The following is a 16,179-nucleotide window of genomic DNA, read 5'->3' on the forward strand; positions in this document are numbered from 1 at the left end:
TAACATTCATTCTTTGTTTACGATTTCTCCCATTTGATGACATTTTCAATCGGCAGATTTGACATCCTTAATGATGTTTATAGAGCCTTTCCACTTTATGTTTTCGCTAAGTGACCTAACCTTCTATTAGTGAATACTGACGCTTTCCAATATTTGACGAGCATGCCTATTGTCAAAATTGCATGTCTAAGTAAATAATGACACATATAACAAATTTTGCATTTGTGATTTTCCTCGAAATTTTAGATTTTGCAAAAAAAAAACTTTTTAACATCAACAACAAAGAAATGGTTAAAGGCTCTATCACACTACATGTTCTTGTCTTATGACGTGTGACTTTTAAGGTATCATTGGTATTTCATTATGCATATTTAGAAAATGCAAACGACACAAACTGCATGCCATTGAGAGTAGAATTCTGCTTGCGCCATGTTCTAAGACAATTTTCATTTTTCTATATTCACAAGCGCCACCAACCAGTCTATGTGCAAAGTTCAAATTCTTTATCTAGATGTAGTTTATCTATGCAAGTATAGGCTGTTTTTTTTATTTAGAAACTAAAAGGAAACGGAAATGATAGCCATCAATAAATTTAAAAGCTTGTTTTAGGAGACCTCCCAAATAAAGCATTAAATGTTGTAAACTACTTTAACCTAAGCATAGCCCATGATATCAATCTCAATTTAGTTTACCACATTAATTTTTTTGCATTCCTTCAACTTCCACTATGCAAATATGCAGCAATGATAAGTGGTGATGACGATGACGGTGACGGTGGCAGTGACAACAACGACATTTCTACATCATTCTAAGTCCATGAATAAAAATATGTTCTATGGAATTATGAATTTTATTTTTCTATATACTTGTGAATGCAAACGTGTTAATTGAGGTCATTATAATGATATTCTTATTAAAATCGCCCAGTTTGGGTAGCCTTTTTTTTGTTCTCGCTATTATTATAACATTTTTTGTTGTTTATTAATTTTTGTTTTTCTTTGGATAAAAACAAAAATCAAGTTTGTCTAAGCACCGTCGTCATCACCGGCACCGGCACCACCACCATCAATGGCATTTAGTAACAATCATTTTTCACCATTTGCACCGCTCATGTGCCAACATCTGTCAAATAATCTGTATTCATACATCTGTTCGGACAAAAGATAGACGACAGATACGGACAACAGGCCCCCGACAATGTCATTAATAAGTACACACATAGTTGTATGCATGCACACCGACAAAAAGACAGACGGACTGACGGACGGGCAGACGTATGCAAACAAATCCCTAGTACGTGTATACAATTAAGTAAAAAAGTTATCAACAAGTTGCATTTTTTTTTCGTTCTTCTTTACAAATGTTATTAATTAATAACAAACAATAATAGTATATCAATATGAACCGGAATTTAAATCACCAACATAATGAACAGATAAGTGTTTGTCATTTTGTTTTGTAATTAGACACGATTTGACAGCCAAAGCGTTTGACATATATCACTCAACCTTTGGCAGCTACATATTACAAATTACAAAGCACACAAGGGGCAGTGGGCTTCGCTACAATCTAAAATGGCTTGTTATGAATAGCATGCTCTTAATTATGTTGAAAGCTGCTGACATTCGTTTGGAATCACATACAACATAAAGACCCACATGTCGTCCTGTTACAACTTTTCCTCTAATGTTGGTCCACGATCAGTGCTGCCGTTTTTGGTAGGTTCCTACCAAAATTGGTAGGTTCCTTTTCGCTTGGTAGGTTGGTAGGCTGATCTCAATTTTTGGTAGGTTTTTCCAACATATGAATACCAAGTTAATTACTGAGAAAATTGCAGGGGATAACTCAAAATTAATTCACTTCTTGTCGTTTCTGCGTTGTTGTTGTATCCACATTTTCATGTAGAGTTGGCAATCCTCGTTAAGCTCTTAGAGGCGAGCAAGCTCATTCCGATCTATAAGACTGATCGCCAAGGAAACACGATGGCCATTGGTTATTTAAAGGCGTCAATAACGCGTCTTGTCGCATCGAGCATCATTGGCAAGAGCTGGTGCCACCTGGTCTCTTACTAGGACTCTTCACTCGAATACCGATGATTGTCCGCTCCTGCAGTTGCAGCTACTCCTTATGGAGTATTTCACTATGCGCAACCTATGGACGCGACCGGTAGCTCCCATCTATGCTTCTCGTGATAACCCAGAACACCCCACATATTGAAGTTCAAAACTCCAGCTTGTGTGATGCTCATAGTCATTCCGTGCCAGGGTCGTATCCAAGATATTGGGTTGCCCAAAAAGTAATTGCGGATTTTTCATATAGTCGGCGTTGACAAATTTTTTCACAGCTAGTGACTCTGTAATTGCATTCTTTCTTCTGTCAGTTATCAGCTGTTACTTTTAGCTTGCTTTAGAAAAAAATGTGTAAAAAAAGTATATTTGATTAAAGTTCATTCTAAGTTTTATTAAAAATGCATTTACTTTCTTTTAAAAAAATCCGCAATTACTTTTTGGGCAACCCAATATATTCATTTGCAGGTAGTGTCAGTTGCCCAACAACAAAAAAATGAGTGCACTATCTGTCAAAAGTGACAGAGTTGCAGTGATTAGTGCAACTCTGATTTTGAGTATGTTACTAGTTCGCGCCATTTTTCGTTGTTTGTGTGTGTTATGATTCTTAACTAGAATGCACACACACACACAACCAAAACTCGTTGACAGATAGTGCACTTCGAGAGAAAAAGTTGCACTCAGCTGCTTATGGTACAATACCTGCTAATTATGTCATGCGTCCATCCGCCTATTGAAATTGGAAAAAAATCGGATCAGATTTGGATATAGCTCCCATATATATGTTCGTCCGATTTACAGTAATAATGCAATAAAAAGATCATTTGTCAACCGATTCTCTCGAAATTTTGCAGGAAGGAAGGAAGCATTTTTTTATGACTCTCGAAATTACTGGTGAATTTCATAGAAATCGGTTGAGATTTAGTTATAGCTCTCATATATATTGGGTTGCCCAAAAATTAATTGCAGATTTTTCATATAGTCGGCGTTGACAAATTTTTTCACAACTTGTGACTCTGTAATTGCATTCTTTCTTCTGTCAGTTATCAGCTGTTACTTTTAGCTTGTTTTAGAAAAAAAGTGTAAAAAAGTATATTTGATTAAAGTTCATTCTAAGTTTTATTAAAAATGTATTTACTTTCTTTTAAAAAATCCGCAATTACTTTTTGGGCAACCCAATATATTAATTTACAGGTAGTGGCAGTTGCCCAACAACAAAATATTGAGTGCACTATCTATCAAAAGTGACAGAGTTGCAGTGATTAGTGCAACTCTGATTTTGAGTATGCTACTACTTCGCGCCATTTTTCGTTGTTTGTGTGTGTTATGATTCTTAACTACAATAGAATGCACACACACACAACCAAAACTCGTTGACAGATAGTGCACTTCGCGAGAAAAAGAAGTACTCAGCTACTTACGGTACACTACCTGCCAATTATGTCATGCGTCCATCCGCCTATTGAAATTGGAAAAAATCAGATCAGATTTGGATATAGCTCCCATATATATGTTCGTCCGATTTGCAGTAATAATGCAATAAAAAGGTCATTTGTTAATCGATTCTCTCGAAATTTTGCAGGAAGGAAGGAAGAATTTTTTTATGACTCTCGAAATTACTGGTGAATTTCATAAAAATCGGTTGAGATTTAGTTATAGCTCTCATATATACATCGCCCGATTTTCACTCCTAGTTTTTGCATGTTTTATTGGTTTCAATGGTTCGTTTTTCTTTATTTTTTTACGAAAAGAAAATAAGTGAGGATAAACTAGTCAAAACACGCCAATTTCGGCCAGGCCGAATCTTGGGAACCCACCCACCATGGATTCTGCTAAAAATTTACACAAAATAAATTGCCCTACAACATAATTTTATTCAACATACCAAACTTTTGTCAAACCAGCAAAAATTAGAAGCTTTAATTTTTGCTGGTTTGACAGGAACCGAACAAGGATGATCGAGAGATCGGTTTACATGCGAGCTATATCACGTTATAGACTGATTTTGGCCGTACTTGGCAAAGTTGTTGAAAGTCATTACAAAATTTCACCCAAATCGGACAAAAATTGCGGCTTGTGAGGGCTCAAGAAGTCAAATCGGGACATCGGTTTATGTGGGAGCTATACCAGGTTCTTAGCCGATTTGAACCGTAGTTAGCACAGTTGTTGGAAGTCATAAAAGAACACTAAGTGTAAAATTTCAGCCAGATCGGACAAAAAATGTGGCTTCCTTGGGCTCAGGAAGTAAAATCATGAGATCGTTTTAAATGGGAGCTATATCAAGTTGAAGACCGATATGGACTGTAGTTAACATAGTTGTTGAAAGTCATAACGGAACACTACATGCTCAATTTCAGCCAAATCGGATGAAAATTGCGGCTTTCAGGGGCTCAAGAAGTCAAATCTGGAGATCGGTTTATATGGGAGCTATATCTAAATCTGAACCGGCCCATTTGCAATCCCCAACGATCTAGTCAAGCGGCAAGCTTTACGAGTTCAACCTCTATCATGATTTCGACAGACGGACGGACCGACATGGCTACATCGATTCAAAACGACGAGACGATCAAGAATATATTAGGTTGCCCAAAAAGTAATTGCGGATTTTTTAAAAGAAAGTAAATGCATTTTTAATAAAACTTGGAATGAACTTTAATCAAATATACTTTTTTACACTTTTTTTCTAAAGCAAGCTAAAATTAACAGCTGATAACTTACAGAAGAAAGAATGCAATTACAGAGTCACAAGCTGTGAAAAAATTTGTCAACGCCGACTATATGAAAAATCCGCAATTACTTTTTGGGCAACCCGATATATACTGTATCTGTATATATATATATATATATATATATATATATATCTGTCAACCAATTTTGGTTGTGTGTGAATTTTCTGATGTTCCTGCCAGAATTCGAACCCAGGCGTTCAGTGTCATAGGTGGACATGCCAGCCTCTGCGCTTTGGTGGCCTCCTCCTCTGCGCTACGGTAGCTTTCTCTTTGGATTAACCTCCAGCAAAAGTACAACTTCAATATCAAGTTTTCAAGGTAAAATTTCATACAATTTTCTTTGAGAAAAAAATTTCCTATTTTTCATACCTATATTCTCTAAAGACAATATTTTAGTGAAGTTTTCTTTAACAACAAAATTTCTATAAAATTTGTTCAACTTTAATGAAATTTTCTTTTTCTTTGACGACAACTTTTGGTCCAACTGTAGAAAAGTGTGCGTTACATCTGTTAGAGATAAAAAGTTAACAATGGTTTTTGTCTCATGAGAAAAATTAAACAGATGCATAATCTTGTAGCAACTTCTGTTAACTACGGTGATTTGTCAATAGTTAATTTTTTATACATAAACGTTAACTCGCATGTACATTAGGGTAGATATTTCAATGAAAAACCTATAGAGTCTGAACCCTACCAAAGAGTCAAAAGTCAGCTTCAAGTTGTTTAACATTCATTTTATATGAATGACTTCGTTATGACTTCTAACAACTGTGCTAATTATGGTTCAATTCAGTTCATAACCTGATGTAGCTGCTATATAAACCGATCTTGGATCTCGACTTCTTGAGCTTCTATAGGGCGCAATTCCTATCCGAATTGGCTGAACTTATGCGTGACGTGTTTCGTTATGACTTCCAACAACTGTGTTAAGTATGGTCTAAATCAGTCTATATCCTGATATAGCCGCCATATAAACCGATCTTTCGATTAGACTTCTTGGTTGAAATTTTGTCGTTTTGGTGCGACTCCAAGTATGGTCTGAATCGGTATATAACCTGATATAGCTGTCATATAAACCCATCTCCCAGTTTGACTTTTTGAGCCTCTGGAGGGCGCAATTATTTCCGATTTGCCTGAAATTTTGGAGGTGGTGTTTTTCTATGAATGGTGTTTTTCTACTTGAAAAAGTCATTCAAAAAACATGACAAATGCGATCCCTGGTATATAAGATTCGGCCCGGCCGAACTTAGCACTCTTTTACTTGTTCTCTTTTAACATTCATACTTTGTTTACGTTTTTTCCCATGGCGAAACAATTAAAGGTGGTCGCATTTGTACGACAACCACAAATCATATGGTGCAATCCGCCATCTTGCCATCAAGCTGATTGAGAAAGAAATTTGCGTGTGTGTGTGTATACGTGTGCGTACATGAGCAGAGAATATGCGAGAAAGAAGATAACAACAAAGAGAATGCAAACAAAAATCTGACATCTTAATACCGTCGAACTTGGCCGGCTGTTAATAGCTGTTTGCGTGAGAACATCTTTTTAAATCCGCCTTGCATGTGACCTAACCTTCTATTAGTGAATTCTGGGTGCCGGTTAGTGACTTATCGTCCCGATAAATACAGCTGTTTTTTGTTTACCAATTGCTGCGTTATATTAGGTGTACTCGCGTACTTATCCAGCAACAATTTGCCAGTAAAAATTTGCAGAAAAGTAAGAAACTTCTGCTGGGAAAAAACCTCCAGCAGAAAGTTGTAACGTCTCATTTACAAAACTCTACAAATGTTGCTCACTCTCACACTCTCTCTTAAAGCTGTTATCACACTATATGTTCTTCTATTATGACATGTCGCTTTTTATGTATCATTGGCATTTCATTTTGTATGTCAAAATTGTCAATTTACATACGATTCATGCTATCACACTAATATATCTTAATTTTGTATGACATCAACTAAACATGACACAACAGCTCATATTTTAATGCGTAAAAGTTGTTACAGTTGTAAGAACGCTGATCACATCACGAAGTTGTGAAAAAAAAATTTAATTGGCGTTTCTTTCAACCGACTGACAGCAAAACAGATAATATTCTTTATGTTTTTTGTCAGAAGAAATAAAGCACCGCTCTAATCGAAACTAGTTCGCTCGGGCCGAATCTTATATTCCCTCCACCATGGATCGAATTTGCCGAGCTCTTTGCGCGGTATCGCTTTTTAGGCAAACAAAGAATAATGAATAAAAACTGCTATGCTATTGGAGCTATAGCACGTTATAGTCCCATTCAGACCATTAATGAATTAAATGCTGAACATTGTAGAAGTCATTGTGTCATATTTCAGTCCATTCGGATAAGAATTGCGCCTTGTAGGGGCTCAAAAGCAAAATCGGGAGATAGGTATATATGGGAGTTGTATCAAGCTATTGATCGGTTCAGACCATATTGGACACCTATGTTGAAGGTCATGGGATAAGCCGTCCTGCGAAATTTCTCCCGTTCTACAAAATTTCAGCCAACTCGGAACAGAATTGCGCCCTCCAGCGGCTCAAGAAGTCAAGATCCAAGATCGGTTTATAAGGCAGCTATATCAGTTTATGTACCGATTTGGGCCATACTTAGCATAGTTATTGGAAGTAATAATAAAACATCTCGTGCAAAATTTCAGCCAACTCGGAAGAGAATTGCGCCCTCCAGTGGCTCAAGAAGTCAAGATCCAAGATCGGTTTATAAGACAGGTTATAAACCGATTTGCATCATACTTAGGACATTTGTTGGAAGTGATACCAAAACATTACGTGCAACATTTCAAATCGGACGAGAATTGTGTCCTCTAGAGGCTGAAGAAGTCAAGACCCAAGATCGGTTTATATGGCAGCTATATCAGGTTATGAACCGATTTGAACCATACTTCACACAGTTGTTGGAAGTGGCGGCAAAACATCGCGTGCAAAATTTTAGAGAGTTGCGCCCTCTAGAGGCTCAAGAAGTCAAGACCCAAGATCGGTTTATATGACAGCTACATCAAAACATGGACCGATTTGGCCCATTAACAATCCCAACCGATTTGCACTGGTAAAAAGTATTTGTGCAAAATTTCAAGCGCCTAGCTTTACTCCTTCGAAAGTTAGCGTGCTTTCGACAGACAGACGGACGGACGGACGGAAATGGCTAGATCGACTTAAAATGTTATGACGATCAAGAATATATATACCTTATGGGGCCTCAGATGCATATTTCGAGGTGTTACAAACAGAATGACGAAATTAGTTTACCCCCATCCTATGGTGGAGGGTATAAAAATAGCATGTGCTATTTATACCCTACACCACCACTGTGGTACAGGGTATTATAACTTTGTGCATTTGTTTGCAACGCTAAGATGGAGACGAGATAGACCCATTGAGAAGTATACCGATCGGCTTAGAATCAGTTCCTGATTCCATTCTGCCCGTCTGTCTGTCTGTCCATGTATTCTTGTAATCAAGATACAGGTCGGATTTGTTGTCCGACTGTCACAAAATTTTGCACAAGTCACTTCTTTGGTCCAAGGACGAAGGCTATTGATTTTGGAAAAAATTGGTCCTGATTTAGATATAGCTCCCATATCTATGTTTCATCCGATATAGCCTGTTAAGGCTGTAGAAGCCACAATTTTGATCCGATCTTTACAAAATTTTGTATGCTATGTTTTTTCCGAAGTTTTAAAATGTGTGCAGAATTTCATAAAAATCGGTTCAGATTTAGATATAGCTCCCATATATATTTTCCATCCGATAGGGCCTTTGAAGGCTATAGAAGCCCCAATTTTCGTTTAATCTTTATAAAATTCGGCATAAGGTGTTTTACTTGACGTTTCAATATGTATGCAAAATTTCATAAAAATCGGTGCAGATTTAGATATAGCTCCCATAAATATCTTCCATCCGATATGGACTTTAAGGGCTATAGAAGCCACAATTTCGGCCCGATCTTTACAAAATTTTGCACGATATGTTTGTTTTAATGTCCCAATAGGTGCGCGGAATTTCATAAAAATCAGTTCAGATTTATATATAGCACCCATATATATCTTTTATCCGATATGGCCTATGGCCTGGATTTTGAAAAAAATGGGTCCTGATTTAGATATAACTCCCATATATATCTTTCGTCCGATATAGCCTTTTAAGGCTGTAGAAGGCACAATTTTGATCCGATCTCTACAAAATTTTGTATGCTATGTTTTTTCCGAAGTTTTAAAATGTGTGCAGAATTTCATAAAAATCGGTTCAGATTTAGATATAGCTCCCATATATATTTTCCATCTGATAGGGCCTTTGAAATATATAGAAGCCACAATTTTTGTTTAATCTTTACAAAATTTGGCATAAGGTATTTTATTTGACGTTCCAATATGTATGCAAAATTTCATAAACATCGGTTCAGATTTAGATATAGCTTTCATATATATCTTCCATCCCATATGGAGTTTTAAGGCTATAGAAGCCGCAATTTCGGTCCGATCTTTACAAAATTTTGCACGATATGTCTGTTTTGATGTCCTAATAGGTGTGCGGAATTTCATAAAAATCAGTTCAGATTTAGATATAGCTCCCATATATATCTTTCGTCCGATATGGCCTATTAAGGCTGTAGAGGCCACAATTTTGGTCCGATCTTTACAAAATTTTGCATGAGATATTTTATTTGACGTTGGAATTTGTGTGCAAAATTTCATAAAAATCGGTTCATATTTAGATATAGCTCCCATATAGAAGCCACAATTTTGGTTTGATTTTTACAAAATTTAGCATGAGGTGTTTTATTTGATGTCTTGGTATGTGTGTCCATCCAGATTTAGACATATGTAGCTCCCATATATATCTTTCATAATATATATGGCATTTAGGGCTCTAGTAGCCACAATAAAGGTCCTATCGTAAGAAAATCTTAAAAACTTAAAATCTGACTACATTTCAACATAGGCTCCATCCATTAAAAGCAGTACGCAAGTTCGATGGTGTAGGGTATTATATACTCCGCTCCGCCTGACTTTTGCCTTTCCTTACTGGTTTTTTTAATGTGATTTTACAGTGTTAGTGTAATTTTTAAAATTTTCTCTCTTTTCTCCCCTAATATTATCGAATTAATTTGTTGTGAACATCGTTTGATCATTCCCACCCTAATGTCTGCAGACTTAAACAAGCGCATAAATAGTGTTTAAGACAATGATAACTTAGTTCAATTAAATTGTCCATTTTGCATGACATGATAGAGTTGCACCATTAAAAGATTTGCTTAATATGGTTTGATTTATTCACAAATTTTATGAATGGTGCAAATAGGAATGCAGCCTCTTTAGTCTTAAACAAAAAAATGAATTAATTTTTAATTGGTATATTCATCCAAAAAAAAAAAAAAAAAAAACCTGCCAGACCTGCAAATAACTCGGCTATGTTTTATAATTGTTTTGACTAAATTTGTGGCATTCGGGGGTTTTGTATAACAAGTTTGTTTTTTTTTTTTTTTTTTGTTTTATACAATTTGTAATTAATTATTTTTCATTAAGCGTAATTCGCACGTACACCGCCACCTGTTGTGGGCCGTCGTCTACTACTGTTGCTGGCCGACCAATGATACTGGCGATTGCGAGTCGAGGTTGTGTGTGGCAGAGCGTTAGCGCAGGCGCAGGCGCTCAAAAGACAAGTTCAATGCAAATTCAATGATGATTTATATCTGAAATGACCTAAGCTACGCTTTTCAATGGTGGGCAACTATCATATACTGAAGAACTTGTAGTAATGTTGTTGATCTTTAACAATTTCTGGACTTTCTTTCTTTTTTGAGCACATACCTGGTGGTAACTATCACATGATATATCACCATTTGACTTGTCGTATATCTTTTCTGGATAGTTGTGTGTCATAAAATCCCATATAGATTCGCCCTTGTCATCGGCATTCCAACCACCTTCGATTTGATATGATGACGATCCAACACCCCATAGGAAATCTTTGGGAAAATGGCGGGGACTTTGATCGAATGAGGTACTAAAAGATAAAATAAAAAAAAATGTGTTATTAATGAAAACAAGTAGAAGCGTGCTAAGTTCGGCAGTTTGTTTATTTTGTAAGTTTGGGCCAGTTGTTGAAAGTCCATATATGAGGAATGACTTCCAACAACTGTGCCAAGTTTGGTCAAAATCAGTCCATAACCAGATTTAGCCGCCATATAAATCGATTTTCCGATTAGGCCACTCGAGTTTCTAGGCGTTTGAAAGTCATTCCTCATATGTACCAAAACGCCTAGAAGCTCAAGAGGTCTAATCGAAAGATCGATTTATATCTCCACCTACACCCTCTAGTGGCTCAAGAACTCAAGACCTGAGATCATGGCATAAGGTAATGAATCGATTTGGACCACTCTTCGCACGGTTATTGAAAGTCAAAATAATACACCTCCTGCAAAATTTCAACCAAATGGGATAATAATTGCACCCTCTAGAGGTCCAAGATCGGTTTATATGGCAGCTATATCAGGTAATGAACCGATTTACACCATTCGTGCCAAAGTTATTGGTAGTCAGAACGGAACAGCGAAATTTCAGTCGAATCGGATGAGACTTGCAAAATCTAGATGCCCAAGAAGTCAAGATCCGAGGTCGGTTTATATGACAGCTATATCAAAACGTGGACCAATATGGCCCATTTACAACCCCAACCGACCTACATCAATAGAATGTACAGCTTTACTCCTTCAAAAGTTAGCGTGCTTTCGACAGTCGCACGGACATAGCTAAATCGACCAAATGTCGATTTTCTCATATCCGATATTATTGCTGTATTAGTTTAGACCGGACGAACACATAAATATGTGGGAGCTATATCCAAATCTGAACCGATTTCAAAAGACTTTGTCTCTAGGGCAAACAAAATACCCGTGGCAAATTTAAAGACGATCTGATGAAATTTGCGCCCTATACATTGTACACAAATCAACATGAACAGACAGATAGTCTTGTGGACAGACGGACAAACAGACAGTCATTGCCAAATAGAACCAGAGAGTGATTCTGAGTCGATCGGTATGCTTATCAATGGGTCTAGTTCTCTTTCTTCTGGGTGTTACAAAAAAATACACTAATTATAGTACCCCGTACTACAGTTTCACTGTGAATTTTGAACTTAGAACCCACCTTTAGAGAAAAGAGAGCACCCTGGCGCAGAGGTTAGCATGTCCACCTATGATGTCGAACGCCTGCGTTAAACTCCCTGCGTGAATATCAGAAAATTTATCTGCGGTAGTTATCCCCTTACTAATCCTACATGTGTGAGGTATCCTGCCATGTTAAAACTTCTCTACCAATTGGTGTCGCTATGGTAGACAAAATTTCTTTGAAATTTTTTGCTTTAGAGAAAATTTCATCAACATTTTTTTCTTTTTTTTTTGTTTAAACAGAAAATTTCATTGAAAATTTGCCTGTAGAAAAAATTTCACTGAAATTTTGTCTTTAGAAAAAATGTCACTGAAATTTTGTCTTTAGAAAAAATGTCACTGAAATTTTGTCTTTAGAAAAAATGTCACTGAAATTTTGTCTTTAGAAAAAATTTCACTGAAATTTTGTCTTTAGAAAAAATTTCACTGAAATTTTGTCTTTAGAAATAATTTCACTGAAATTATGTCTTTAAAAAAAATATCACTGAAATTTTGCCTTTAGAAAAAATTTCACTGAAATTTTGTCTTTAGAAAAAATTTTACTGAAATTTTGTCTTTAGAAAAAATTTTACTGAAATTTTGTCTTTAGAAAAAATTTCACTCATATTTTGTCTTCAGAAAAAATTTGACTGAAATTTTGTCTTTAGAAAAAATTTCACTGAAATTTTGTCTTTAGAAAAAATTTCTCTGAAATTTTGTCTTTAGAGTAAATTTCATTGAAATTTTGTCTTTAGAGTAAATTTCATTGAAATTTTTTGCTTTAGAGAAAATTTCAGTGAAATTTTGTCTTTAGAGAAAATTTTATTGAAATTTCATTGAAATTTTGTCTTTAGAGAAAATTTCACTGAAATCTTGTCTTTAGAGAAAATTTCACTTAAATTTTATCTTTAGAAAAAATGTCACTGAAATTTTGTCTTTAGAGAAAATTTCATTGAAATTTTGTCTTTAGAGAAAATTTCATTGAAATTTTGTCTTTAAAGAAAATTTCATTGAAATTTTGTCTTTAGAGAAAATTTCATTGAAATTTTGTCTTTAGAGAAAATTTCATTGAAATTTTGTCTTTAGAGAAAATTTCATTGAAATTTTGTCTTTAGAGAAAATTTCATTGAAATTTTGTCTTTAGAGAAAATTTCATTGAAATTTTGTCTTTAGAGAAAATTTCATTGAAATTTTGTCTTTAGAGAAAATTTCATTGAAATTTTGTCTTTAGAGACTAAAGAAATAAATTGTAATAAAACCATATCTTGCAAAAGTTTAACTTGAATATTTAAATCATGATTGCGTAAGACACCCAGGGAATTTACATTTAATTATTGCAATGAAAACTGGCTCACTCCTTATACCACTTAGTGGCTTGGCTACTGTCTTGTTGTTTGGAAAGTTGTTTAAAATGTGATATTAATAAAATAATGAATGCATGACGATTCCCAGTAATACCCGCCTAATGAAGACAAGACTTTTTAACGGGCTGCAGTTAGCCTAAAATAAACAAACAACGCTCGTACCAAATACTTGGTTTATTGAAGCCAAAAGGGATTTTTTTTAAATCGCATACAAATGAAAGAAATACCTTTTAAGTGGAAGTATGGAACTGTGTCGTTGTTAATTAATTTATTTTCGCCACAAAATGCTGAACTTTCATAAAGCATTAGTACTGACTTCGAGCTTCCGTCCGAACAACTGTCAAAAGACCCTATTAAAAAAACGTTTGCGAAATGACTACGAAATTTGTTCAAATAAGTTGTACTAAGTTCTTTTTACGAAGTGATTTTAACATGTATATTATTGGGTGGCCCAAAAAGTGATTGCGGATTTTTCATATAGTCGGCGTTGACAAATTTTTTCACAGCTTGTGACTCTGTAATTACATTCTTTCTTCTGTCAGTTATCAGCTGTTACTTTTAGCTTGCTTTAGAAAAAAAAGTGTAAAAAAGTATATTTGATTAAAGATCATTCTAAGTTTTATTAAAATTGCATTTACTTTCTTTTAAAAAATCCGCAATTACTTTTTGGGCAACCCAATATTTCCAGCGAATAATAACAATCAGCTGATTATAAATTTGCTAGTTTCAAACATTCTCTTTTTAATTTTTTTTTTTATTTTCTGTGTACTGATAACATGAATAATGAAAGACACAGCTCTAAGAATTCAACAAAAATCCCTGCTCCAGTGCCCCCTTCTTGGACCCAGCCATACAAGTAGAGGGACCAGAGAAGCTCGGGACACTCCCAGCCCAAAGCTCCTTCCCCGGGAAGACAAATTCCAAGTCGCCATAGAAGAAAAATCCAAAGCCACGTAATCGTTCCACTCCTGGGCCTTTCGCAGAACAAACGAATGCCCGAAATTGGAAGAATCTCATGTCCCTGACTCCCTCAGTTAGAAGGCAGACCTCAACGCCACGACCTCTACATAAAAGTGCAAAAACCCATAGATAGGGATCAGCCAAACCATAGAAGTGTAGGTCCACTGGACCGCCCCTGGTCCAAGTTCCCAAATCCTGGCTATTCAGTTGTGCCATGATAAGAGTACACTCAGCCTCCGTTTAATTATCTCCTCAACGTTCATTCTCCAGTTATAGTCAAATATTATGCCCAGGTATTTAGCCTTCGGAGAGATCGGCAACTCACTCCTTCCAGGATCGATTCCCTAAATTCGCCATATTTTCTCCTTCCAGTGAACAAAACCAGCTCTGCCTCTCTGTGTTTTATGCCAAACCCATTGGCCATCGCCGATCTAAGCAAGAAGTCTATCCTTGTTTTCGGTGGGTATAACATTTTCCCGAAAAGGGAACTCGAAGATGAAGGTACCTAACCCTCCCCGGGAGCTTTTGTATTCCGTTAAACAAGGAATCATATAGGCTTTTGGACGAGTACAGCGTTTTGGTGGTCCTGAAGGCATTGGAGATATGTCAATGCGGGAGTGGCGAATAGAGCAGAATATCATGATATATGTGGACAGTCAGTCGTAGCTAAAGGCTCTAGCGACGAACTATGTGAAATCGAGACTTGTTAGAAGATGCAAAGAGCTTCTTTAAACCATAGGATGGGCTGTCAGTCTCAGGGCTGTGGAGTCAGGGTTACCATTTAGCAGTTGAGCATGCTTGCCCTGACTTCCACTTCGATTTTGGCCTGAGGTCGGAGAAAAAAATACGACAGATGGAGGGTTTCGTGTGGTCCCAGCTCAAAATCAGGACACACATCCCGCACGTTGGCATTAATCCTAGCTCTGTAGAAGTTGAGGCAGCTGCATCTGCCGTAACGCAATTGAGCCAGATATGCTCTGGGTTTCCTTTTAAATTTCTCAAATAAAAACATGCAAGTTTCCCGAAAAATTAGTTTTTACTTTGGTTGACAGACACATGGTAACAATGATGTCAATATACAACAGTTAACTATCAAAACAACGCTTTGCATGCCAAAGAAAAAAGTTTAATTACAACTTAAAAATTAGCAACACAATTGGAAACATTGTGAAATTTCACAAAATTTATTTGATGTTTAGCAACATTTTCCATAGAATCGAATTCGCTGTTAGGCTTAACTTATGGAACTATATGTGTTTTGAAAATACATAAGTGTTTTCAAATGGGAAAAACGAACATAGTACCAGCCATTATATGTTGTCATATTTTTGTACCAGGCCTGCTAAATGCTCTTTTTGTGATTTTATTGGTTTCAGTGTGCTTTTATCTATTCCCTCGTAAAAAAGTTGAAATTGTATATCTGATGGCAGATCTAATTGGATTCGGATCAATTTCTTTTAGTCAAGTAGCCAGATGTAGTCAGATACTATTGTTTTTTTGAGATTTGCTATATCCAGAAGGCTGGTTCAATCTCCCAAAATTAGTTTGAGAGAGTAAAATCGTTCTCTCAAAATGAGAGAGCAAAAGTTTTGATATCACTTGTAGCAGTGTTGCCAACTTCTATTTGTTGCACGTTATACAAAAAAAAACACCCAATTTAAACATGTTGTCTTTTGCATGACCAAAGAAAATTTGCCACAACACATAGAGCGTAATTAATACCAATTAGCAACTATGCATGCAAACAGTCAAGATCAGCAAATGTCCCTCATATCAAAGCTTGCCTTGGCCAAAGACTTGTGACAAATATTTGGCACCTACTTTCGTGTCAAAATGTTTCTCATAAATGGTTTTTGATATTTCAAATGCAGCCAAAATTT

The 16,179-nt window shown here is 36.0% G+C and overlaps 1 protein-coding gene across 1 annotated transcript in view; it reads right to left on the reverse strand.

Annotated features, from left to right (window-relative positions):
• The window catches only part of LOC106089352 (myrosinase 1), a 52,121-nt gene that overhangs the window by 14,799 nt on the left and 21,143 nt on the right, over positions 1-16,179 (reverse strand). The window contains exon 2 of the mRNA XM_059360378.1: positions 10,636-10,831. Within this exon, the coding sequence (XP_059216361.1) occupies positions 10,636-10,831 (196 nt within the window). The remainder of the gene's footprint in view (positions 1-10,635; positions 10,832-16,179) is intronic.

The sequence above is a fragment of the Stomoxys calcitrans genome, chromosome 1 (genome assembly GCF_963082655.1).
Source record: "Stomoxys calcitrans chromosome 1, idStoCalc2.1, whole genome shotgun sequence".
NCBI classification, from domain to species: Eukaryota; Metazoa; Arthropoda; class Insecta; order Diptera; family Muscidae; genus Stomoxys; species Stomoxys calcitrans.